Source organism: Ischnura elegans, chromosome 11 (genome assembly GCF_921293095.1).
Source record: "Ischnura elegans chromosome 11, ioIscEleg1.1, whole genome shotgun sequence".
NCBI classification, from domain to species: Eukaryota; Metazoa; Arthropoda; class Insecta; order Odonata; family Coenagrionidae; genus Ischnura; species Ischnura elegans.
The window spans coordinates 83,156,444-83,182,538 of NC_060256.1; the positions used below are offsets into that span (position 1 = coordinate 83,156,444).

The following is a 26,095-nucleotide window of genomic DNA, read 5'->3' on the forward strand; positions in this document are numbered from 1 at the left end:
CTGTAGCCGCGAATAATACGCTCCAAAATCTTTTTACGAAGTTCCGAGGAAATATACGTAGGTGCCTTGCACACAATATTATGGTAATTTAAAGGTGGTGTTCCTAAACGTGTACGAGTGAAAGCTGCAACATAAGTACATTTGCTTCCTCTCCGAAACTAGATTTGACCTCAATTTAAAATTGGAATGTATATTGAGAACTACTGGGTAAATAGTACTTCTCAATACTTAAATCCTGGGATAATCACAAAACATAACATGTGAGCGAAATGCGGTTTTTTTTCTCCGAGTACCAGAAAAAGTTGCCAACTTTTTGTTGGAAAAAACACAGATGAGGGACTCTAGAAAATTTCTCTAGAGATAATAATTTATTGGAGTAGTAAACGGAACTTGAATCATTCTGCTTGCACTTGAAAGTATATTTTGTGCAAAAATAAATAGAAAATCTAAAAGTTATATCAAGAATGATGCCTGGGCGATCGGAACGACAAGAAAATTACTTACGAGTGTCGAAAAAAAGGGGAGGGATGGCAGCCATTTTCCTTTCCGTAACATAGTAATTCTGGCTCGTGTATTGCATTAACGGAAGTGAATTTGAAGGGCACAACCGACATGGGAGGTGTGTTTTTTGACTGTAGCATTAGAGCAATTGACAACAGAATAGAAGGAAGCGGGTTCAAATCCCATATGGAATCGAAATAGAAGCCTCAATTTCTCTCAGCCTTTGCACATCGGAGCTACCGAAGAGCGATAAAGATAACATGGATCGACCGAGTTATTAATGTGGAAGTGATAAGAAGAGTATGAGAAGAGAGAAGTCTTTTCAACAGTTGCGTACCTATGGTTGGGGGATAAGGGGATAGATCCCCCAAAAGCCTCAGAGAAATTAAAAACAATATTTAAAACTATTGGAAATAAAGAAATAAAAACTTAGAAAGGTTCACTGTTATTTAATTATGGGCCCGACCCGGGTTTCGTAACTTGGTTACATCGTCAGGTGACTGATATTGCATGCATCTTAAGCCGATGTCCCACGGTCATAGAGTGCCATATTATGTTATCGTTGTCTTCGTAATAATAGATTAGCGACTTTTGGACTGTAATTTGATATTTATAAGTGCATCGTAATACTTTTGATGAATACTATCTATTGCTAGAGCCTTCGTTTTTACTGATTGTGACTCGAGGCCAGATCTATTGTTATCCCAATTCAGTGCGTCTAACGGGAGTTAGTTTCCATTGGCGAGGGTGTAGCTGATCCTGTTCTAGAATGTTGGTGCGTGAATTTCTCTCATCCGGTGTAGGGAGCTTGTTCTCTTGCATGTAGCTCCTGAGATTTAAGGTGATATTTGACACTCTGCGAACAGATCGATGGGCGTATCATCATTAGTCATCAGTCCTAGGATTTTTTTGGCTCTCCATTCCTCTCTCCTATCCGTTAGCCCTTTCACAGCGACATATTTCTTCTCTTTTAAAGCTTGTTTACACGATACATAAACACCTACGAGTTAATGTACGTTTGCGTGAATGATTTTTGTGGACCGGAACGGAACATGTACGAATGCATGAACCAAATTAGAATAGGTTCTATCTTCTGTGCATGCATTCGCACAAGTTGGGTGGTTACACGGTGCATTTTGGCGTTCATTCTCGCGTTCATATATTTAGACATTAACCCGTACGTGTTAATGTACCGTGTATACAGGCCTTTACACCCTTAAAACTTGTCCTTAGTGACTCATTCGCGGACGTCCTTCTCCCCTTCCACCTTTCCCTCTACGATTGTTTTCATCAGGACATCATGCCTCATAATATGGCCAACTAAGTTGTCCCGTCTTCTCCTTTAGGTTTATAGAAGCAGGGGTGTAAATAGGAATAACTGATTTGGGGGGGGGGGGGGGGTGAGATGGCCTGGGGTGGCGACCCTCTCTCGAAAACAACGAGGTCAGGAAAATTTTTGAAATTTGAAATACCTGGAAATACATTTTGCATCATTTTGGCACTAAAAATTTAACTTTAAGCAGATGCAGTCATAATGTGTCAAAGCTAGACAATAGTTTTAAAATATAACTAAAAGCTTCAGGCTTTACTTTGTGGAACCTCTCCATATTGGAGCCTCTCCATATATACTCATGAGGTAGAACATTACAAGGTACTAATCTCGTGACAGAAGATTATTATGTGTGGATCTAGGCTCCCTATGCATGGGCGTACCAAGGGAGGGGCAGGGGGGGCAGCTGCCCCCCCCCCCCCCCCAGAAGCAAAAATCGCAAAATTCTTTATGCAAAACCAGTACTTAATTGAAACAAAAGCATTCAACAAATTTTTATTAAACCCACGAGAAATGATATATATTAGTATAAAATATGTAACTAACATATAACTAATTTTTCAAGGAAATAATCTCGTAAATCCCATGGATTGCCCTCCCCTAGACCATGGCTTGCCCCCCCCCCCCCCCCCGTTATGATCCTGGGTACGCTCTTGTTCCCAGGCAAATTATTCTTTTATATGTATCAAAATTATTTATAAATATTCCCCTTGATTATTTCAAGACCAACTCCTTAAAGACGCTATCAAATTTTTCCACTAGACCGCTTGACGATCGTGTTTCCAAGGCGGACAGACTTATTTGAATATGGAGGCTGAATGGAGGTTGGAATAGAGTTGGAGATTTGAATATCGACATAATAATCTTATGCCACGAGATTTTTACTACAGTAAAAGTAAAAAAAAGCTGTCGAAGGGGTCCTAATGAAACAATAAATTATATGAAGTCTATTCAAAGTTTCAAATTATTTACCGGTACGGAGTAGAAAATGTATTTTTTTGTAAAATTATCAATAAGAAACATTTGAAAGCGGTAGAATTATACACTACGAATTTTACTGATTTTTTTGCATTCACGACAGGTTTTTTTGACCGTTGACGAATCAAGGGTATAGCAATAATTGCTGAAAAACGAGTCATCATTAAAACGTAGCCAGTGAAATTGGCATGAGTTATTATTTCCAATACGGAAAATTTTAATTGAAAGATGTTGAACAACCTTTTGAGACCTCTTCCTAATACGCCCGTCTCTTTGTTTCTTTGATGCAATTTTATCATTTATCTTATTGCATTTTTTTTACCGTGTCACTGACATAAATCTCATTATTGGCAGGTAGGGGCGTCCATAAATCACGTGACTTAATTTTGTCGATTTTTGGACCACCCCCGCCTCATTGTTCGTGAGATATCGCGAGATTTTGCCCGATCCCTCACCCCTCCTAAAATCTCACGAGAGATTGTTCATAATGCGTGTTATCCATGTAAATACGTAAAAATATGCTTCATTGCGTTAATTTATTAAAAAAGAATTCGTGTCATTATTTTGATTTAAGATTAGTATTTAAGATTACTAAGATCGTAGTCTAGAATCGCATTTTGCACTGTTTCTTGCGGCAAAAATGACGCGATACCTGCCAGGACCCCCCTATCCCGTGCGTGAGATAAGGTAAGAATCGGCTTGACCCCCTACACGCCTCACGTAAATAATTGATGCCCTCTTACAGGCCTTTCAACATCACGATGCCGAAAATGTTCACATAACGTTCGTTTCGTTGAAACAATGTACGTTTTTGACGATTCAAGACAGAGGGGGGCGGGACAAGGAAGATGTGCTAGTATCGTTTGAGATAAATGCCGGTGTTTAACCAAGGACTCGCCCAAAAATGAAGCAGTGAGCTTTCTGTATAACTCCCATCCAGAATTTATTAATTGTAGTCTAATATCCGAGCCGCATTTAATCTCGAACGACTAAAGCACACCAACCCAAGTGACTTACTCGCTGGATATCCGTCTGCCCCGATAACATTTTGATGCCCGTGGTATTTTCCAGTGCGGGTTGTGTAAAACCCAGGTTTTTTTTGTTTTTTTTTCTACAAAATCCAGTACATTAAGAAGTATGTACATTTGAGAACTGCTAAATGGCAGCACCTTCCATTCAAGACGACCAGATGACTTAAGAGGGTACATAGTTCTAGCCCGAGGAAAATGCACAGAATACCCACAGAATCAAATACAACCCGAGTTCTACCCGGGCTCGGGTCCCTGGCAGGAAATATGCATCCCGAGGTATGCTTGAGCTTGGGCTTCAGAGTGTTCATACTGCTAATGCCACGTGAAAATAACAGCTGTGAGAAATGTTAAATTCGGACAAAGAAACGGGATGAATGACTTACTTGCTCCAGTCCGTTGCGGTTGGCTGGGGTACCTACGTGACTGCCCGCTATGATAACCACTAGAGAAACATGAAGTTTATTCAGGAGCTGGTTCGTCCACTGGCACCCAGCTCCACCAGCTCTCTTGCTCCCGTCTGCCTTCTTCAAGCCGTTGAGGCTGTTTCCTACCATAAACTGCGCAATGGCTGGTGCGCGGGCAAGGCCAAGGCCAGTTCGGTAGGTCCCCTGACTAAGCGTCAACAGGACACACACTTCCTCCGAACGAATTTCTCTTTCTTCGCCAAAAACTCAAACACGCTGCCACTCGTTCAATCCTTTCCCTGTTGACTAGCTTACTACGAGACCGTCTGCGATAGGATTGGCGGGAAACCGCGCGATTCCGCACCACATGCCCGCCGTGCCGCTTCTGTGAAAGTGATAGTGAAAATAGGGAAAAGAGTTGCCTGTATCACTCCTACGCGATTCCTTCCCCTCCGCCCCCTCCCGATTGAGTTTAGATAATTCCCGAGCAGATGGCGCTACCATGGGCGCTACGTTGCGGTCGCGGCGCTGCGGTTTGAAATTCGCTGCCGCCAAGGCAATCGTGGGCAAAGTGATGGAACTTTTTTCTGTAAATTTCGAGTCATTTTTCATACAAGACCGTAGATGGAGGGGCACATGTGTGATAGAACCAGGGGGCACCGATCCCAACCGAAACAGGCAGCATATCGCCCGCTGCTCAGTAGTTTCGAGAGCGCTTTTTTTCGAACATAAAGGCTATTATCACATGAATAGATGCATATGTGGGTGTTTTACTAGTGACGATGTTTTTTTAATTTTTAATCTTTGATATCTAAAGGGCTTTTAAAAAAATTAACGTATGTTATAGCCGCCTGCAGCTATCGAGGTACTGTCACTTTCAAAAGTCAATCCCCACGGCCAGCGCGAGCAACTACGTTTTTCGCTGAGCTCGAACTTCGGGTATTGTCTATGCCTTCTGTACCTTGAAAGGGCCAGTTAGACTTAACTCTAACCGTCCGAGTAAGTCTTACCGAGGCATTCTTCAGTATTCCTAAATTCTTCGCGATCTCTCCGACTCTCCGTGCCAGAACACAAGGCGAAACATAAGTCCATCATGCGATTCTCACCCTGATAGTATTCTGATATAGATAGTCTAACAATGAGAAGTCTGGCTTGAACTATAAAATATCGAGACGTACCTGCGTCGCAACACACATGTAAGGAAGAAACGAAAATCGGAGGTAACGTCTGAAAGAACATTCTAAAAGTTGCCGACAAAATAACCCTCTAGATTATGCCTTTAACACATTATTAACAAACACCACCAATGTACATTGCTCTATTTTTAAGTATTTTAGACACTCTGATCAGTGGCGCAGCGAGGGGGGATTTTGGGTGATAAACCCCCTCCCCCCAGAGCTCAGAGAAATTTTTAAGTTTAACCCATTTTACTTAATTGGATTGATATTACTAATAGAATAGCGTAAGGATAAATAAAATATCCCTCAGAAAGCCGTAAAACTCACCATTTTGAACCATTTATCTTAAAATTCCGCAATTTATTTATCTCGCACCTGACAATTATCCTGGTGGGTACACCATACCCCATACACCCCCCGATGTTAATTGCACCTAACCCCCCCCCGGCCTTAATTCCTAGCTGCGCCCCTGACTCTGATAGGCGCCATTATTGCTAAGCATTTTCTTGGGATATATATTATCCTGCAGTTTTCTACGTGTCTCATCACACGAGAAATGAAATATAAAAATGTGCGCTAAATAATCATGTTTACTTCGTTATGATATTTATTTCAGTCGTTACTGACATTTCCCTGAGCAAATATTTAGATAATGCTTAATGTATTCCAGGTATCTGTTAGTAACTGACACACATCTTCATGTTCATCAAAAGTTCAAATGTCTTAAAAAGTTATCAGTAATATATTTTCGATAATTAAAGAAACCATCAGAAGCATTAATTATATGACTTGTTTTTACCATTTCTTACCATTTTAAGGCACATTTAGTATATCTTTTATCTTTGCCCCTTTCATTGAGACGTCAAAATAAGTCTTTTCCCTTTTCCTTTTCTTTTTTCTGCTAAAAATAGCCGTAAAAGGCGCCTAACGATATAATGCATGTAACACACAATATTAACATTGGCGTATATACAGTTAGTTATTTTTCATCAGACGATATCGAGTAAAACATATTGGAGTATTATGCTCGAAATGCTCCGAAAATTTATCTGTACTATATGAGCTAAATAAGTTTACCAAAAGACTCGGATGCTCCTCTCTTCCTCGCGCGATGGGTTACTCGCAGGAAAAATCCTTCAATTCTTCTCCACTTCCTTCGATGGTAGAATTGCTTGGCTGTGGGGGGCGGGGAGGGTTCACGGAGCCTTCCTACCTCTGAAATCGTACTTGGGTCTCTTTTGGAGAGGGTTAAAGTAGCCAAGTTGCACCATTTGCACAACTCGATCAAGTCAAATCGATCCCCAGTGGACAAAGAACGCGTAAGCAATCCACGGTCGACTTCGGGGAATAACCATGACGGCTGCGCCCGGTATGTGGACCGACTTTTGAAAGTGATTGTACTTCCTATCAACCAAATATTACTACCGTACTTACTTATGTTTTTGTTTGTGTATTTATTTAAAATATAAAACAGCACGCGCTGTCCTCATTTAAATCACTTAACCTTGCAATGATCTCGACCCAGCCACCAACTCTCTCCCAAATGTACTCCCTTTCCGAGAGAAAAAATGAATTTTTTTCTTGATAATTAAAGCCCGGTCAAAATATCTACAGAATGTGTACAAAATATCTTGGACGTCTTCAGCTTCTATCTAGAAAATATCTTTCAGTATCATTCTCGACATTTTGTAGATACCTGAATGTCCGCTTTTACGATATCTACAAGATATCTTGAGCACATATTTTCTTGACATTTACTTTCGAATCGGGCCCAATGAGAAAATTTGGGATAAAGGACTCGATTGTACTATGTTTCGCTGTAACTTCAGTATATTTTTCAACTGACAGCCTGCTGGCGGAGCAGGAGGTGGGGTTAGGGTCTCCTCTGGGGATTCTTCCTGAATATTGGAACCTCTCTGGGTTTCGCTACTTTCTAAAAGGGGCTTCCTCCGATTCCAATTTTGAAGTCATACGATTTCCTTTTAGCCTTCTCAAAGGAGACTGCAACATTATCATTGAATTTTGATTCAGTGTCTTGCAGTATATAGATCTCGATTAATTTTAAATGCAATTTTTGCCAACGTAATAGGGTGGTTTCCTATTATTTTTTTATTGCCTAAATCGAAAGATTATTACTCCTGGAGAACGCATTTCACGCTTTAAGATTTTTAAATGACGATATCTATTTTTCGCGATTAAATGAAAAGTGAAAATTTTCAAGCGCGCGAAAACGCGACGCGTAAGTATGAATGCCGGGAAATCTCTCCGTGTGACGTATTTCTCGTTCCCGCTGCCGCCCTGTGAGGTGACCTTGAGGCGAGGCTTAGCGCTGATACGACGCAGGCTGCTAGCGGGTAGCTGAGTACCCTGCTGGCTGGTAGCGCTAGGCTTAAATAAGGATTATTAATACCTTATCAAATGAAGAAAACTTTCCGACCTTAGCCAGTTTTAATAAGTGATTATTAAGACATGTTTCCCTGAGCTCTGCGCCTCATGCATGCATTGGTAACCTCTGACGATGTGTAACTCCTATCTTCTCGTATAGAAACTAGGTCCCTGTGACGTCACGTGGAGTGGCATCGCATGGGCGCCAATCTGCCCCTTTTCAAATGAGGATAAAAATGGACCATTGCCATTCGTCTAAACCGGTATTTCTAAAACGAAATAATTTGCATATTATGAATACAGTAATGGTGGGTAACGAATCGCAATCAATGCCTTTCGTTTTCTTTGAAGAAGGAAAGTACCCTATTATACACCTTTATCAGGGATAAGAATGAATATGGCTACATAATATTTATAAATACAAGGCATGAAAGGATATGACAATGTTTTTTACAAAAATAAAAAAAGGAATTTATACATTGAAGGCTGCAGATATCTAGTAACTATTTTGTGCTATGTGGGTTATAGTAAAGTGATTAAGTGTCATGTGTCTCTACTCCTGTTTCATCGCAAATTCGATTGAATAAGACGTGATTTCGCCCAGAACCGCCGTGGAGCAGCGGTTTGATTATTAAGTCACAATTGGTGAGTTGTTACTTTTTACACACATTCGTTTAATTTAAAAAGTGTTTTTTTTTCTTAACAATAAAGTACACGGCACTCAAAAAATGACTCGCCTCGAAGTTTGATGTGGATATCTGAGGGAAGAGCAAACCCCATTCCAACCCCTACGCGTATGATATTACATGCTGTTTGATAGCCCCGTCTGGCATCCTGTAAAAATCAGCAAATTAAATAAACACATTTCCTTGCCTACGCAAAATAAAACAGCTGCGACGAACACCAACATAAACTGTATTATAGGCATAATAAAATGACACCCACTAAACCACTGACACAGTGGCGTAGCCAGGTGGCGGGTCCGGACTCCGGACCCACCCCTCGAAATATAAAAGCATAATTATTTTCCTTCATAAAATAAAGAATTGAAAAATCATGATTTTACAAAATATTTCTTTAACAAATGAAGTTTTTTAGATTATGGAAAGTATTAAAATTAGTCAAAAACCCATTACTTAGTACACTGTTTTTCAAAAATCCCCCCCCCCCTGGTTTTCCCACGATTACGCCACTGCACTGACAGCATGTACCCGTATCGAATCATTATTTTTTTAAATAAGGTATACACGTGGTTTTATGTTTTTCAAAAAATATACGTTTCTACCTAGATAATCACCAAAAAATTATTAAAACTTATTTATGCAAACAATATATGCAGTACTATGCTAGAAATATATTCAACCTTTTTTTAATCCTAAACGTGGTATTTCGTCACTCTCATACGTAAATCCACAAATATTAAATTCGTCTCCGCGGGTAAAGCCCATAGAGTTAATATTACTACAGTATAGAGTATTTTTGGTAAAACCGTGGTCCTTGCGACCATAGTAAAACCATGGAAGACTTTTTTTGCACATTAGCGCGAATTCGGGGTACGCGCGCTGTTTCGTTACGAATATCGCACTTCAATTGTTAGAATTTAACCTGTCGAGCTGATTCGAGGTATTTCGCGCGTCTCGTGAAATTATCTATTTTCCTCACTAAAACGATATTTATAAATGTCATCATCGCCGTATAATATTCGCAAAATATTATTAACTGGCCCTCCAGGTACGAAAATGGTGCTAAAATTGGTACGCACGTTCCTATTGCTGTCGTTCGAGAGAATTAAATATTTTGTTTTCCCCTGACTCCCCAAATCACCAATATCTTCAAGGTGTCGGAAAGACAACCTTAGTACAGAAGGCATGCTCAGTTCTCAAAGAGAAGGGATTGCCTACCTCTGGGTTCTTCACCGAAGAAATCAGAGAAGGCCGTCAGCGTGTAGGATTTAATGTTGTCACCGTCGACGGAAAGACCGGTCCCTTAGCGAGGTTAAGGTGCGATTTTATTTGCCTAATTATGACGATGACTTTAATTGAACGTTAAATTATTCGCCTTTATTCTTCCGTAGTACGAACTGTGACCCTCGGACATTGGAGAGAATGCCCCGGGTTGGCCAATACGCGGTCGACAAGGAATCTTTTGAGTCGCTTGCCTTACCATCTCTTAAAGCTCAGGTATGGAGTAAATTTCGTAAAAAAAATACCTGTCGTCACTCAATAATTGTTTATGAATAACATGAAAACTTGCAATTTTAAGTGAGTGTATTGAAGACATGAATTGCTGGCCGCTAATATTCAAACAAATTCATTATGTTCACAAAAGCTGATAATGTCATGGTGAGCTGGTATTGTTTTGACATGAAAGCGTATTGGTCGGACAATCTCTTCTAGCACAGTGCTTATCACACCAACTACTCAAAGAATCACATTTTAGCCATAGGTTAGGATTATTGCTTAAATTCCTCATTGCTATTAGTCCATAATCCTGGGATTAGCGTATTGACCTAGCTCCTCCACTCATTTCTCTCATCATCCATTCTTATTACACTAATCTACTTCTCCTCGAAATCCTACGTAACATATGTGACATGTATCTCATCTGAGGTGTTAATTCGATGTATTTCCCATCTATTTATTCTTCATTGGCTGTCTTCGTCAGAGCATCAACAAAGTTGTGCCATCTTCATCTAAGGGTTTCAAGAAGGCTTTCCTTTGCTCTCATTCATCGGAGGACCTAATAATTCAAAAAGTGTGTCCATCTGATCTTCAACATTCTCCTACATTGCTACACTTTTAATGTTTCCACCCTTGACTTCTCTAGTGCTGTCTTTGCCCATATCTCACTGTCACGAAGAGCAGCATTATTTTTGTAGGACTACATAATCAAGTAACTTAGCGTGTAATAAGTAATGATAATATTTTTTTTAACGAAAGAGCCAAAGCTAATTACTTCCTATTTCGTATCAGATGCACAACCATGACGGTGTAAACTTCTTACAGTGGCAGGACTCGCCACGAGCTTAAATTACTTTGCCTCAAAAAGATCTAGGCCAATACAGTACAGTTTCTTTAATCCAGCATCCCTGGCCAGCAACCTACATTAGCTAAATTAATGTTTGCAGTTTTCAATGAAAAATTTGCAATACACTAATATTTTTTTATTATTTGGTGTGTCTGTTATATTTTAATACAATCTGTATGAAGTTTTAAATACTTGGCCCACTATAATGAGTAAAAGAAGTTAAGTAAGGAAACCAGGCAGTTTAGCAAATTTAAAATTTTGCAGTAACAGTCTGCTTCGAAGGCATTTGAGTTAGACTACTTTAATATCTGTGTACCTGCGGCTGAAACTGCCATGTCGAACCATTATCAACAGTCCAAGTGTAAATATCGAGGAAGTGATAAAGTGGCAATGGTTATACGTCATTTAGGGTTTTGAAAGTTAATACCTTATTATTCATAACAATGGAATTCTGATGGAACCACATTTTTGCTGCCAATCTCTCCATTGCTGTAGGTTGTTTAACTTTCTACGCCCTTATTCTTTTACAGTCTTGCACTGTTATCATACTTGATGAAATAGGAAAGATGGAGATGTTCAGTGAAAGTTTTAAACAAGAGGTACTCAAGGTATTTGCTGGCCCTAATGTTGTTCTAGCTACAATTCCAATGCCTAAGGGCAAACCGATACCATTCATTGAGAGCTTAAAGAAAAGGCCTGATGTGAAGATCATTACAGTAAGTAAAACAACTGTCTTTGTTTTTGGAGTATTTTTATCTTTTCAATGCATTTGAGATGTTAAGTATTTCTCCTTTAGGAATAAATAAATGAAGAATGGTCTCTTTCTCCAGGTAACTCGAGAAAATAGAAATTCATTGGAAAATGAAGTTACTCTCCCTCTTCTTACAATGAATAAACAAAGATAAATTTGTAAGTTTATTGAACAAATTCATTGAAATAAATGGTACATGCTTTTATTCATTCACACTGTAATTCCCTGACTGTACTCCTTCAGGAACTGAAAATAATGAAGTAAGAATTACATTTTCTTACTTCCTTTGCCAAGTAACTGAATAACCGTTTCTCACTTCAAACCTCCACGGCATTTATCACCCTACACATAACAAAATGAACTAGCAGGTAATGACTAAGCTTTGGAATCCATAAATAAACAGCACTTGTGGCAACTGGTTAAATATAAACAATAATCAATGGAAAGATTGAAAATAATATACACAGCAAAAAGTCAACTGACCAAAACAGCAAATTCCAGAAGAAAAAAATTACAATCAGTAAGATTCATTGCTCAAAATGAATAGTAAAATTACCCTCTCTTCTTAACTTACTCATCATGACCTCTAAAATGTTTTCTCCGATAGATAAATGAAGTAGACCATACAAACTTATTCAGTTAGTTCTAAAATTGTTATTGAATATTGCACTAGCAAATAGCTATTCCTCAGACACTACCAAAACTGCAGCTTTGGAAAATCCTCTTACGGTCAAGTGAACAATCGCTGTACAGATTTAAAATTTTTCCTGATTTGGAAAATGCAAAAATAAAATTTTGTGGAAATTGTACCTCCCATTTCATCATAATTGTTATTTCCTAAGAAGTCTATAAATCTGGAGCTCCTGTCATCAAGAGACAATGATAGAAAGGTTCTGAAGAGCTAATACCTTATCTTCCATAACAATGGAATTATGATAGAACCACATTTTGCCATCAACTGCTCAATTGCAGTCAGTTGTTCATTAGCCATTTTTTGCCACAATAGTAGCAACATATAATGGCTTCTAAAATCAGTTGTTTTGAAGTTTTCAGTGGCCTCTTAGCCTTATCACTTAGCGCCAACCGTCAGGAACTAGCACAATAAATTCATGAGAGTATTCGCATAAAACATAGGCCTCATATTTGGATGGGGCTGAAATAAGATAAATGAGCGTGGGATACAAAATGCAAGATAGTTACTTCATTTCATGAAAAAATCATTCAAGCTCAAAGAATATATCTTAGTTACAGGAAACTTACCACAGCCTCATATGTTGTGAACTTTGGTTCCATATCCTTTCCTTTTAAAGTTATGAAGGCACCTTTGTTTCCCATTGTGTCACTAAAATTGAAAAGTTTCTGCATTTTATAACACGATCACCATAATCTGGTAGGGTTTTATTTATCATACTGCTAACAACTTTAAGTTTCACTTCATAGAAGTATCTAAAGTTCATTTTAGAATAAAAATTGTGTTTTCCTACAGTATTACATATTATTTACCCAATGTGTTTCACCACCTAACAGCATCAGGGATTTGAAACTTTAAATTAGATGAAGAGAAAAAGATTGTAGTCATTGTGCAGCTAGTGTTATTATATAAATAATAGAAGAAAAGTAACAGGAAGGAAAGAAATAAGATTGAAAAATAAAATAATTAAAAATGTGAATTCAGACAAATAAAAAATTGAAAAATGTTGAAAACTTTTTGCATTACTAACAGAATATGAAATAAGGGGAAAAATAGTTTCATTTAGTTCAAGTTTAAAGCCAGGGAAGATGAAGAACTTAATAGATTACAGAGAGAGATACCCTGCACTTGTCCATGTTCTTGTAAGGGATAAGAACAGTTAATAATTGGCTTTGTATGTTTTTTCTCTTACTAATTGACATGTAAACTATCGGACATATGTATAAGGTTATAAGTCCAGAAGTCCGTTATTTTTAACCCTAAAATTTCGTTAAAAAATTGTTTACCCACAAATAAATTGAAGAATTCATTTCAAAGTATAAAAACATTGCAGTATACAATAAAATATATCATTGAAAAAACTTTTGAAAATATAACCACTTCGCAACGGATTCCTGTGGAGAGGATGGTCATAAATGAGTGGGAAGGTTCAGCTTAATTGCCGAGGAGTGGCTCTAAGGACTCGCTGAGCTGGGTCTTAGCCCGGGCCTGATTGCTACGGACAATTGCTACCTCAGCGGTCACTTCCCTTCCCTTGCGTCGGCTGGAGCCAACGTCTGCTCGCTTGCATTAAAAACTCCATGACAGCTATACCCAATCTCAGGTGTTATGCATTTGAAAATCCCGTCAGCTCCACCAGGCCTCCAGCGCAAAAGGGTTAATTACCCAGAAACTACTATGCATACAATAATATAGTACTCACCAGTAATTTGGAGCTGAGAACACTGTTATGCATTTGCCATTGTGTGCCACCTCATACCCTTCATCCTTGACTTCATGACTTCGAACAACATAATCAAGATGATTCAGATTAAGGAATGACTCAGTGACGTCCGGTCCAAACTGAACCCCAACACCTCTTTTACTAGGAGCACGGCCATTTTGCGGCTGAGGGTCAGACCAAAGTAGCTCACACATAAGACCTATAAAGAATAGCGTATGTTAAACAATGAAGAGCTTGCTTGAGAAATTGTCACCCTTAGTTATAATAAAAGGAAAACCAAAACACATGACTTATATTGCAAAGTGATCACACAATTAACCATTATTATCACCGAAGGAAAAAATAGTTAACTCCACATAATTAAAAAAAATAATGTCCAGTAAACTTGATAGTCAAAGGACATAAATAGGCCACAAAAATACACGAGAGCATTAGGCCATCACTTGGATTTTATTAAGCACATTTGGTACCTTCAATAAGATAAAACAATGTGAGAAAAAAACAACAAAGGCGAATGAATAATTTTCCAAGATCTAAAAAAATTCCTCTTTCTGAGAAAAACTATGGAAAAAAGGAGGAAAATCGAGTGAAATTAAAAGCTGTGCTAACTGAACACGGAGTGAACTTGGCATTGGCAAATTTACATACTCGTATATACTTTTTTCAAGGATAACTTAGAACCACGGAAATCTTAGGTCTGGTACCTAAACTATGCAAGATGGGTCCTCATTTGGAGAAGAGTGAAGAGAAATCCCCACTCCATGGCCCAGAAAAGGATCAGCCACCCAGCTGAAACTGGTTCCTGAAGGGCTAAAAAGTATACAAGCCCGGTGGGTTTAGATAAAAAAAATGGCTAAGGTAAGGGCTATGATAGGAAATGCTATAATAGGGTAGTTTCCAAAAATGTTTTTCTTGTCTCTATCACATGTTTATAATGCTTTGAGGTAGTCTTAGGCTGACATTTAGTTGTAGCCTTTCTAATAGTCTGGACCCATTATCAAGGGGGAAGGGTGTTATTTGGTGGAACTGATTATCACAGATACACTAATACTATATGTTCCACAAATTTTTCAACTGTCTGACCCACTACACACAGTCTTTCTGGAAGACCAAAGATATAGCCAGTGTGTCAAAATCTGGGTCATGCCATTAAAGAATTTGTGGAACATGCAATATTAGTGGATGTATCTATAATTATGTTTCCTGGACCCATTATGACAAAAATGAATGTTTTTATCGCACTTCAGTTGCAGTGGCCATTGTGCTTTGCATCTAAGGTTCCACTCTAAGTCCCACTTGTATTAAAGGTAGGAAGTGTTGGTAGTATTCCTGTCTTATCATAACATTAAAATATAAACTTAAATTGACATAAAATTACTTTTTACAAATAATTTGCCATTGTTTCTGTACAAACACTGGTGTTTCTTATTGTGACCCTTTGGTCCCTTTAGCAAATGCTTCTGTAGCATGCACTTTGAACAAACTAAGAGATTACTCCGTGTTAACCAGTATCAGTTGACAAGCAGAGTTAAGAAGGCACATAAAGGGCCTAATTAGATGTAATTCGTAACGCATAATAGGTTTACAAATGAGAAAATCTACACAAGAACCAGAAAAATCCTCTTACCATCTTCAGGAGGCTGCCTATTACGATCAATCTTCCTTATCTCATCTAACGTGACATCATCTCGGGAAAATAGTCCTCCATGCATCACCTTGAAACAAACAACAGTTATTATGTAGAATATTATGGCCATAGACGATTCTTAAATATATCCACATACTGTTAAAGAAAAGGATACTTACGAGAATTCGTTTGTTTATACAGTGAGCCAAGGGAAGCCAGTTATAAACTTCAGTAAAAAGTTCAGCCATCTGATCTGTATACTTGACTTTAACCTCTCCTTCAAATCCATACATTTGGTTCATCGTGAGAGACTCATGATTTCCTAAAAATGCAATTGCATTCATGTTTAACGTACATACAGCACCAATCACACCACCAACAAATTATGGCAAATAACAGAAAAACTTCAGGATTTACTACATACATAATATGTAGTCGCTCAAAATATTTAACAAGTAGACTAATCTAACAAACTACCCATGTACATAGTATCCTTTTCCCAAGTAGCTTTAGAACCGATCCCGGCATAAACAATTCTACTGAGGGTCATTGGCATGTTTTGGATTTTTTCCCAATGGGCTCCGAGTATGCTTATTCACATCCCTCCCACCAATAAATTTTGTCTCTTACATGAATGACTAGCAAAACATATACATTGAACTTCAACAAGAAATGACGACTAAAATATGGCTAAGTACATAATTATCACAGCAGTGGTTTACTGTTTACAGTTGGTTTAGGTAAAAATAGTTTGCTTTAGTACATATTTTGAATACATATTTTACACCAGGTTGTTATGGCTAATTTATAATTGAAATGGATAACTAAGGATATATGAGGGTATTTCGCCGATCTTCATTTTGCCTAATCCAAGGCACCTTTCACAATTCGGTAAACCATGCCCTCTTAAAATCTGTCAAAATTTTGGTGTGACCTTAGGAGACCAAAACCTTTCACAGCATGATGAGAAATTTTCCGTGCATACCAGATACTTTTCTCTACAGTGTTCTAATCTTTGAATGTATGGGGGGGCTAATATGGAAAACAATTGACAAAATGGTAAAAGCAGGTACTATATTTATGAGTATTGTACCTAGCAATGAAATAATTATTTGCAACAGTGATTTTGCCACTGAAATAACTTGACATTAATACATAAATATACCATTAAGTTCTAAAAATTAATTTTAAATTATCAATTGATAGTTATTTTTCAAGTTCTTCACTTTACAAAGGGCTGTATTTCAGTTGCCATGAGATGCCTTTTTCAGTACATAACAGAATCAGGGTGGTGTAATGCCATCATTGATCTAATATATTCCAGTGATGCAAATAAATTCACAGGCAAGGAAAGAATGGGATAGGAACATGGAATAGAAAAAGGACAAGGACAACGGTGCTGTGGTAGGTGGAAAAAAGCCAGAAATGCAATGCAAATGATATATATATTTTAACAATTAAAAAAAAAGTAGTCAAACTTACCTCGTGACATGAAGAAGTGATTAGGATATAATAACTTAAAACCAAAAAGGGTGAAGATGCATTCAACAGAAAAGGATCCTCGATCCACAAAGTCACCATTAAAGAGCTGATAAGAGTTAAGGTAGACAAAATTTTCATTCACAGATTTTACAAGTAAAAATATTGGAAAAGTTAAACACAAAGTAATAATTTTCATAAACCTTAGATACAATTATTAAAATTTATGCCAGAAACAGACAACATGATGAGTAACAACCCATAACATGCAAGGGAAATTGAAAAATAATACCATGAAAACATTTCTTCTGTAAATAAAAAAGATGCTGTAGCAAAGAAATATGTAGATTTTACTTTACCCCATGTGGTTGTCAAGAGCCCCTGCCTATGTTCTGATTAATAGCCTGACAATGCATGTTGATACACTATGCCATGAGAGCCATTGCTACCGTCAACAAAATACATATAAAGCAACTCCCATATTTATCATTCATTCATGAGCGTATTACATTGGTGTGACAGCTTGAGATTAGGAGAAGAAAGAACAATTTTATGTGAGATTCTGGTCATTGCATCGGGCCCAAAAATTAGACAATATCACAAAGAGGGGGAAAAAATAAAATTTACTCTCTCTCTCTCCATTCAGCGGCATTGACGAGGCATGGATAAGGTTCCAGACAGCAGATGGAAGAGTGCATCACTGATTGAGCATTTTTGCCTATCAGTGGCTAATTAACAATGATTTCAAATCTATGCATACTGAGTAAGTTCGAGTAATGTAAGACATTGCACATGCATCCTTCCCCATTTCATTGCAATGCCTATCCGGAGAATAAAATTTTTTAAAACAGGTCCTTCTCTTCCATTAGTATAATTTATAATACCGTATAAGCGCGTGTAAGAGGCGCACCTTTTTTCCCAGATATTGCAGCCGAAAATGGGGGTGCGCCTCTTACACAAACTTCTTATCTTCCCCCCCTCCCCATCACCGGTCGCAAGTCCAAGGGGAACTGAGTGGCCTTGGTTTTCAGCGTGAGTCAGTCATCTGAAACCCTGGGTCAAAATCAAGCGGCAGGCAGGGGAGTTTCTCCCTTAGTGACGTATTTTTAAAATGCTCCTGTTTGAATTTCTTGCAAGCATCGCGCCGTCACGTCGGTACCCCAGAGGTGAACATTGAAAAGATCGCGCGGGGTGATTCGCTCCGGAGCGCGCGCTAAATTTATTGCCACAAGTGGGCATCCCGCGGCATTTATACTGCATATAGTAATATTGGTGTCACAACCTGCGGTTGAAAAAATTCGAACGAGTGTGCTCATTGTTGGACTTAATGGTGGATAGAAGAAATCGGAAATGCTTATAAGTGAAGAGCGCTGAACGAGAGGTCGAGGGGAAGGAGCACGCTCCCTCCCCTCCGTATTTAAAGCTACGAGCGAAGGAGCAAGGGAAGAACACGTCCGATCTTGAATGTGACGTCGTTGCCTTTAAAGCGAAGGGGCGAAGGCGCAGCAATGTGATATACGCAGTTAGCGTTGCCTGAGTTTCCAGTCCGTCTCGTCTTGTTTGAATGCGCTTATGCTACGCTTGTTTCTTCCGAAATTGTGCTGTTTGGACTATGTTGAATATTAGTAGCCTTATTTTAGCTATAAATCTTTGTATCAATCAATTAGAGCTCAAAAAACTTAAATGCTGTCAGATATACGTCGCATTAGGTCTAATTCTTTTTAGAACCTCGTGCGTGTCATACAATTGCTGAAAGATATCGAGATATCTTCGAGCTCAGAAGGTGACTCACGTAGCATTTGACCTCCAGAAACTCGGGGAATTGAACCTGGTAGACCAAAAAAGGTCAGTTGGTGAAATGGGGTAGGGATGAAACACGTTTCCATTGTTCCCCTGTAACTTGATATTTTCCTGTGGAGTCTCGGAAAGGAAAAACAGCAGAGGCATTGGCTGATGGAGAGCCGATTGTAGTTCCGTTAGGCCCCTTGCACACACACCGATTTTGGACGGCTGGTAAAATATTGGCCGATATTTTACCGGCGAAGCGATGCTTGCACACACGCCGGATTTTACCGGTCAAACGATACGTTGCTAAGTTTTTGAGCCGGCGCCGGCGATCCACAATGACAATGGCCGGCAGCTAACCGGCATTTTGCCGGTGCCGGCGTGTGGCCGGTACGTGTGCAAGCTCCAATGCTCTCCCATTGTTCACTATTGGAATGTGGATGGCCGATATTTTACCGGCCGTCCAAAATCGGTGTTTGTGCAAGGGGCCTTAAATCTACGACGTGGTTATTATCCTACGGCGCTGAGATTGCCCCGATTGTTGTTCAATCTCTTGGGAAAGCTCATGCCATTTGCCTGTCGTGTTTTGCCTTAAAATTTTCCACGGCTGCAATTCTATTGCAATACTCCTGCGAGAGCTTTTAAACAAAATTGTTCGTGAGTAGGACAAGCAACGTAGAGCGATGGCGTATGCAAAGAGAATCGGAACTCTTTCTACTCCCTCTTATGCCGCCGCAGTTATCAAAATTTCCTCTTTCAAATAGTACTGAAAGAGGACATTTCGATAACTGTTGAAATTCCAGGCATACGTCTGCAACACCGCACGATAGGATAAAAAAAATGTCGCAAAATATTTTTTCTTTATAGCTTCGATCCTCAAAATAGGGGTGCGCCTCTTACACAAGCTTATACGGTATTAACCCTTATATGCTCAATGAGACAATGTATCGGCTTTCTTTTTTCACCTTATAATGCTCAAGATTCTGATACATTAGCCCCAGGTTAAATCCCATACAAAAATGTTTGTTTACAATGTTTCGAGATAGTTTACTTTTATACTGGAGATTATATAAATCTTTATCACTCCTGATGAAATGGTGTTCGTTTTTGAGTACCGTATTTCTCCGAATATAGTCCCCCTCCCATAATTTTGAGGCTTGAGTTTCAGGAAAAAATTTAAAAAACGGGTTTGAATATAGTTTTTCATATGGGCCCTTCACTTTCACCATGGGCATTTTCGGGAAAAAAGGAGGGGACTATATTCAGACAAATACAGTATTTGGTATTCTATACATTCAAATTACATGTATACATATTCTACATAAACAGAAGAACTTGCTTGTACAGAACACTAAATTCAAGAACACTTATTCTTGAATTTAGTGTTTTGTACTGACTTGTTCATGAATAGGGCTTGAGCTTTCTGGGAATGAAAACAGAAATTGCTGTGATAGCAAAACAGTTAAAAGAGGTCAGTTTTGTTCCCTTAGCTCGCTCTCTCCCTCACCCAGAGAAATCAAATTGTCATAGCTGCATTAGTTAATTCTACCCATCCCTCTCAGTCACCTTGGGAATTGCCGACATCGTCCAATGTTCCCAAAATAATATTGCCAGCTCTTGCACCAACATCCATGATCCCAAAAAAATGTGCCGTGGAATGAGGGCCCACAATGGAGTGTAGTGACCAAGATTTAAAAAAATGACCAGTTAGACTGTCCATGATGCACTAAAGCATTGAATACCAAAATATTAAATAAAACCAAATTAAGGATACATATGGATTCTTCTCAGAAGGAAGGCCATTCAGTTTAAATATATTCATGAGGTCATAAAATTGACCATGTATGTCTCCACAAATAGTGAATTTCTCTTCATCGGGCACAGTGATATCAACCAAGGACGGCTGAGCCATGAACCATTGCTTAATATCAAGAAGTATCTGTAAAATAAATCTCCTGTTAAAAGTATTACTCACTGTTTTCGAGTCTGAGACAGGTCTCAACGTTAATAGAATTCAACTTAAAAAATCTTTCCAATAAATATCCTTAACTCATAGTTCATTTCTCAGACATATTTTTCTTCCATGCAATATTACCATTCTAGCCCCATTCAGAACATCTTCCCGAGGTAAAGACTGTGATGACAACATGACAAAAATGAGCAACAAATTCCCAATGGCCTCCACATAATATTTTACATACATTTAAAATGGTGAGCAAAACAATCATAGAATTCAAAAAGAGCAATCAAGGAATTCTTACAGTAAAGTTAAAAGAGATCAAAATAAAAACACCCAAAATCAAAGTATCATACTAAGGCATGGCTCATCACATTTCATTACTACAAATGATGCATGTACCTTACTTTGAGTTACAGCTTAGGAATGTTTCAACACCTAATCAATTAAAATAGAAAAAAAAACTAAACCATTAGCCATTTAAAACAAACCTTGTACGCATATTTTCTATGCAGTTTCTTTTGGTTTTTATAGCACTCCATTAGTTCCTCCATAAAATTCAAAGTCACTTTACCATCCTCCAGCACGGGCCCGACATAGTCATCTTCTATCGCTATTGAGAAAAAGAAACTGGTATTCTGAGGATGCACATCACACGAGTACTTGCAATACACACATACTATCAAATATCAATCCCCACAAAAAAAACAAGAAATATAGTGATCCAAAAACTACAAATTTTGGGTAAACTTTGAAACGCTTAAAATATCTCCAAAAGTTGTTCATGAAATCAAATGAAGTTCCAATCAACTTGAGATAGTATGCATGATTGAAAGGCCAATATTTGGAAATATAGCAACAGAAAAATAAGAGCATCAACAAAGGGGAAAGAATTACAAGTATGTCCATCACCATAACAATGTTTTTGACGTAAAAATGACAAATAGGTAAAAAATCATGTTCCAAAGATGGGTATAGCATTTAAGTGTTCAGTCCAAAAATGAGCCCAAATCAGATTTGAAACAGGATGGAGACAATGGAATAAGGGAGATATCTGGAGAATACAAGACAGGACCTACGAGAGAGAGTTTCTGGGTTAGGCAGAATTCCCAAAGCAGAACATAAGAAAAATAAGGGTTGGTAAAAGACACAATTTTTAATAAAATCATGTTCCAACACCTAAACTCAGATCATTCTTTCTGTCTTAGGTTACTTTCACGCATGTTTCTTCGCTGTGTGCCATCCATGCTGCCGGTGAGCAGTCAAAACTTACTTGGGACCCCACTTTATCGTACATGGCAAATGCATCCAAAGGAACCTATAACAACCCATTGTTATTTCATGTCACAACACCATGCTGTCTTTCGTGAATGGAAAAAAGTCCAAACTTAGAGCCCTTTTGTATACTGATCAATAATTTCAAATATGAGTTGCCAATTGTCACCAGGCATGACTCTAGCACAACTGGTTTCCAACCATTTCATGATTTCTACCCACACATGAGTGATTAATTGTCGATTGCCTACTTGTAAGGAGGAATGATATGAATTAGGGTTGTTACCAGATTCCCAAGTTAAATTCCCAGACAAAAATTTTCATTTCCCCGACTTCACCACCCCTTTCAATCATTACATAATATTCATTAACACCTTGAACGCTATGGCATTTTAGCCCAGATTTCCGGCAATGCGATTGGTGTTTGCTTTTAACAGCTGAGTATCATCGGTTAATGACATAAAGAAATATCATAGCAAATCAATCGAAAATGAATTTTACTCTGTTTTGAAGTACTGCAGTCATAACGACCACTTTGATCAAAATCCGCCCCTCAACAATTGGTCTCGGTCAGCCGTGGCATGATTTGGCGCATCTGACCAGGGTGGTACTGTGATTTAGTATCTCTATTTAAAAAAATGTATTTCCAGACAATGAACACATGGAAAAACAGCAACTTATGACCTTCATTTCAGTCAAATTTAAGTCACAAAAGTGAAGGCGGTGAATAATCGATTCGTCATCACAATTTTGGCAAAAGCTAACCCCAGAATGAGCCAAAGACGCAGAAAATTCACATACAGGATATGAGGGGGAGCTCCTTTTCCTAGGTCATGATATGATGGGAGGATTTTAGCTATGCGACTCTACTCCCTCCATTTTGTACATTAGATGACAGAAATGGGCTGGTCCACTAATTTTTTATTATTTTAGATTAAGGTAGCTTTAAAATTAAAGATACCCATATTTTTCCATTTTTCAATATGCCACCTCCTCCTTGAACTATTTGCGGTGGAAAATCAAGAGACTTAATTTCTCTCTTATTAAGGAAAAGGAGACTTAACCTTTTCTGAGGTAATTTGATGGCACCACAATCTCAAGCTGAGCGCTTCGCCACTTCTCATCTACCTTGAGACTGGTGATCTGCGACAAAATATCTAATATTTGCGAAAAAAAAATTGACTTTTCAATCGCCTTACCAAGCAATATGCACAGAAATAAAGAAATGCTTTCTGCAGAGGACATGACAACAGCAAAATACTTTGCAACTCAACTCCATGATGATTTCACGCTCTCTTGAGAGGCCTAAACTCGTGTGCACCCTATCATAAAAAATAGGGTGGTTTCCTATTATTTTTTTATTGCCTAAATCGAAAGATTATTACTCCTGGAGAACGCATTTCACACTTTTAGATTTTTAAATGACGATATCTATTTTTCGCGATTAAATGAAAAGTGAAAATTTTCAAGCGCGCGAAAACGCGACACGTAAGTATGAATGCCGGGAAATTTCTGCGTGACTTCGTTCTGGTTCCCGCTGCAGCAAGTGAGGTGACCTTGGGGCGAGGCTTTGAGCGCTGATACGACGAAGGATGCTAGCAGGTAGCCGAGTACCCTGCTAGTTGGTAGCACATGGCTTAAATAAGGATTATTATTCCCCTATCAAACGAAGGAAACTTTCCGACCTTAGCCAGTTTTAATAGGTGATTATTAAGAGATGTTCCCCTGAGCTCTGTGCCTCAATCATGCATTTAATCTCAGACGATGTAAAACTCCTGACTACTCGTATAGAATCTAGGTCCCTGTGAAGTCACATGGAGTGGCATCGCATGGATGACAATCTGGCCTTTTTTAAATGAGGATAAAATTGACGCTTGCCATTCGTCTAAACCGGTATTTCTAAAACCAAATAATTTGTATATTATGAATACAGTAATGGTGGGTAACGAATCGCAATCAATGCCTTTTGTTTTCTTTGATGAAGGAAACTACCCTATTCCCTTCCTAGATCAGCTACACACTACTTTTCAACCACACCAAAGATTAGGCCCATGCTTCCAATGCAGAGGATTTGTTGTTCTCCAAGGCTGAGGTAAGGTTGAGCAGCATTGCCAATTTGGGACTTAAAATTTTTTTGGCTCCTAGGTGGTAAGATTGCAAGCAGGTCTGTACAATGATCATACATATAACACATGGTACATACCATATAATAACATACACACCATACAAACATCAAACTAGATTTCTAAAAAATGTTAACAAGTACATACAGCTGAAACCAACACACTGCTATAACATACTGGAAAGCATGAGAAATGATGGTAACAGCTGGAAAAGTTCAGTTTGTATAAAGAGAAGATTATCAATAACAATATACCGTGCGAAATAACACACCCCCATATTCTCACTCAAATGAAAGCAAAGGTGAAATAATAATTTACAGGTTATCTACTCTAAAGACTATATGATATATTAGAAGTGAGAAACCACACATACATTAGGTACTTTGATGCCAACAGTATACCCACATGATAGGTAACTCTCTTTCATTAAGACAAAACAGAGAAAGACTATTGAGACTGAAGCATGTAAAATGGACGGGAAAGGAAAGCAGGCAAGATATAAAATCAAATACATGCTGGAATTATTTCAGATTTTTCTCAATGTTTATCAGCACAGCTTGGTAGCTGTGACAGTCTTCATAATTTGTAGGCATAATAGGAATGGCATACATATTAATGCCTAATGCAAATACTCAGTAAAAATGGAAGAAGCAGAATCAATGACATAAAAAAGATTGTACCTCACTAACTTTCAATAAGATGTTAAAGAATGTGACTGATAATTTTCGATACTAGAAATGATTAAAGAAAAATATTAAAATTCTCACCCATTTTATCGAGGTCTATAGAATCAGCCACACACTTTTTAGAGTCATCAACCGCAATGGCTCTTTCAAAAGCAATTTTTTTAACAATTTTAGCACATTCAGAAAACTTGAGTTTTGCATCCTTATCATTTGGACGAGCTTTAGTGACCTGAAATTTGAATAATAACTTCAAATTATATCTGCAAATACACATATGAACATAACAAGGATATAATCCAAGTAGACGGAAAACATACAGCTTCGAAGTCTTTAAGCGCCAACTTGAACTTCCCAAGAGACATAAATGCCGCTGCTCTCCGATAATACCCTTTCACATAGGTCTTTTCCAATTCAATTGCTTTTGATGCATCGCTCAATGCGTAACCAAAGCACTCAGTTTTCAAATAAGAGATGCTTCTATTACCATAATAAACAGCGACATTTGGGTTTATTTCGATAGCTTTGGAGTATAACTCTATCGCACGACTATAATCTTGCCCTGAAATTTAAAAGTGCATCACAATTAAAGAGAGGATTTGTTGAGAACACGAATTTCTCACACAATACATTCAATATGAATACTACTAAACATCACGAATTTTCTTTAACGATACTTATAAATAAAATACATAACCTAAAAGTTAAATGGCATTTGGATAGTAATAAACATCGACAAAATAATTAAATAAAAGCTATAACCTATTAGCGGCACGTAACATCATTATGGTATCTCGAACGCGAAACGAGCATGCAATACTCACGTTTAAAACATGCATTGGCCTCTTCCTTAACTTTTTCCGCTTTCTCGGCCTCTTCTGGCAATACTTCTGCCTTTGATTCACCATTAGATGTCATTATTTCCGAACTAATTACTCAATTATATTTCACCGCACAATAACAAACATGAATAAGAGTTTGGGACGTTAAGCTGGATACTCAAGTGGAGATTGCGCCGCAATCGTGAACTACGAACAAAGCCATGCGTTTCCCAGTGATTTTGTTGCCTATCTTGTAGGATACTTATTTAACGAGCTACCACCCGTACCCGTACAAATCCTCTTTCACTTCGATTATTGCGCGCGGTTGCGCGACTGAGGAAAAGGA

The 26,095-nt window shown here is 38.3% G+C and overlaps 3 protein-coding genes across 3 annotated transcripts in view; 1 reads left to right on the forward strand and 2 right to left on the reverse strand.

The window, feature by feature from the left end:
* The window catches only part of LOC124167877, a 64,174-nt gene extending 59,529 nt beyond the window's left edge, over positions 1-4,645 (reverse strand). The window contains exon 1 of the mRNA XM_046545935.1: positions 4,224-4,645. The gene's annotated coding sequence lies outside the window, so the exon portion shown is untranslated. The remainder of the gene's footprint in view (positions 1-4,223) is intronic.
* Positions 4,646-9,393: 4,748 nt separating this feature from the next.
* On the forward strand, positions 9,394-11,794 carry LOC124167824 (cancer-related nucleoside-triphosphatase homolog). Its single transcript, XM_046545863.1, has 5 exons — positions 9,394-9,538; positions 9,645-9,807; positions 9,882-9,987; positions 11,365-11,550; positions 11,665-11,794. Exons 1-5 carry the CDS (start codon positions 9,487-9,489, stop codon positions 11,737-11,739), a joined length of 582 nt encoding a protein of 193 aa, XP_046401819.1. The 5' UTR covers positions 9,394-9,486; the 3' UTR covers positions 11,740-11,794.
* Positions 11,737-26,094, reverse strand: LOC124167823 (serine/threonine-protein phosphatase 5). Its single transcript, XM_046545862.1, has 11 exons — positions 25,753-26,094; positions 25,249-25,490; positions 25,013-25,160; positions 21,339-21,460; positions 20,665-20,829; positions 17,109-17,214; positions 15,806-15,948; positions 15,627-15,714; positions 13,979-14,198; positions 12,846-12,927; positions 11,737-12,738 (listed from the first exon to the last, which is right to left on the reverse strand). Exons 1-11 carry the CDS (start codon positions 25,844-25,846, stop codon positions 12,679-12,681), a joined length of 1,470 nt encoding a protein of 489 aa, XP_046401818.1. The 5' UTR covers positions 25,847-26,094; the 3' UTR covers positions 11,737-12,678.
* Between the last annotated feature and the right edge of the window lies 1 nt (position 26,095).

Excerpts from the sequence above, each read along its gene's own strand:
- LOC124167823 (XM_046545862.1), bottom strand. The coding sequence starts at position 25,846 with ATGACATCTAATGGTGAATCAAAGGCAGAAGTATTGCCAGAAGAGGCC. Across the intron at positions 20,830-21,338 it reads ATAGAAAATATGCGTACAAG|ATACTTCTTGATATTAAGCA; the intron begins GTTTGTTTTAAA and ends TTTATTTTACAG. Across the intron at positions 12,928-13,978 it reads TTCTCAGCTCCAAATTACTG|TGACACAATGGGAAACAAAG; the intron begins GTGAGTACTATA and ends TTTCAATTTTAG.
- LOC124167824 (XM_046545863.1), top strand. The coding sequence starts at position 9,487 with ATGTCATCATCGCCGTATAATATTCGCAAAATATTATTAACTGGCCCT. Across the intron at positions 9,539-9,644 it reads ATTATTAACTGGCCCTCCAG|GTGTCGGAAAGACAACCTTA; the intron begins GTACGAAAATGG and ends AATATCTTCAAG. Across the intron at positions 9,988-11,364 it reads TACCATCTCTTAAAGCTCAG|TCTTGCACTGTTATCATACT; the intron begins GTATGGAGTAAA and ends ATTCTTTTACAG.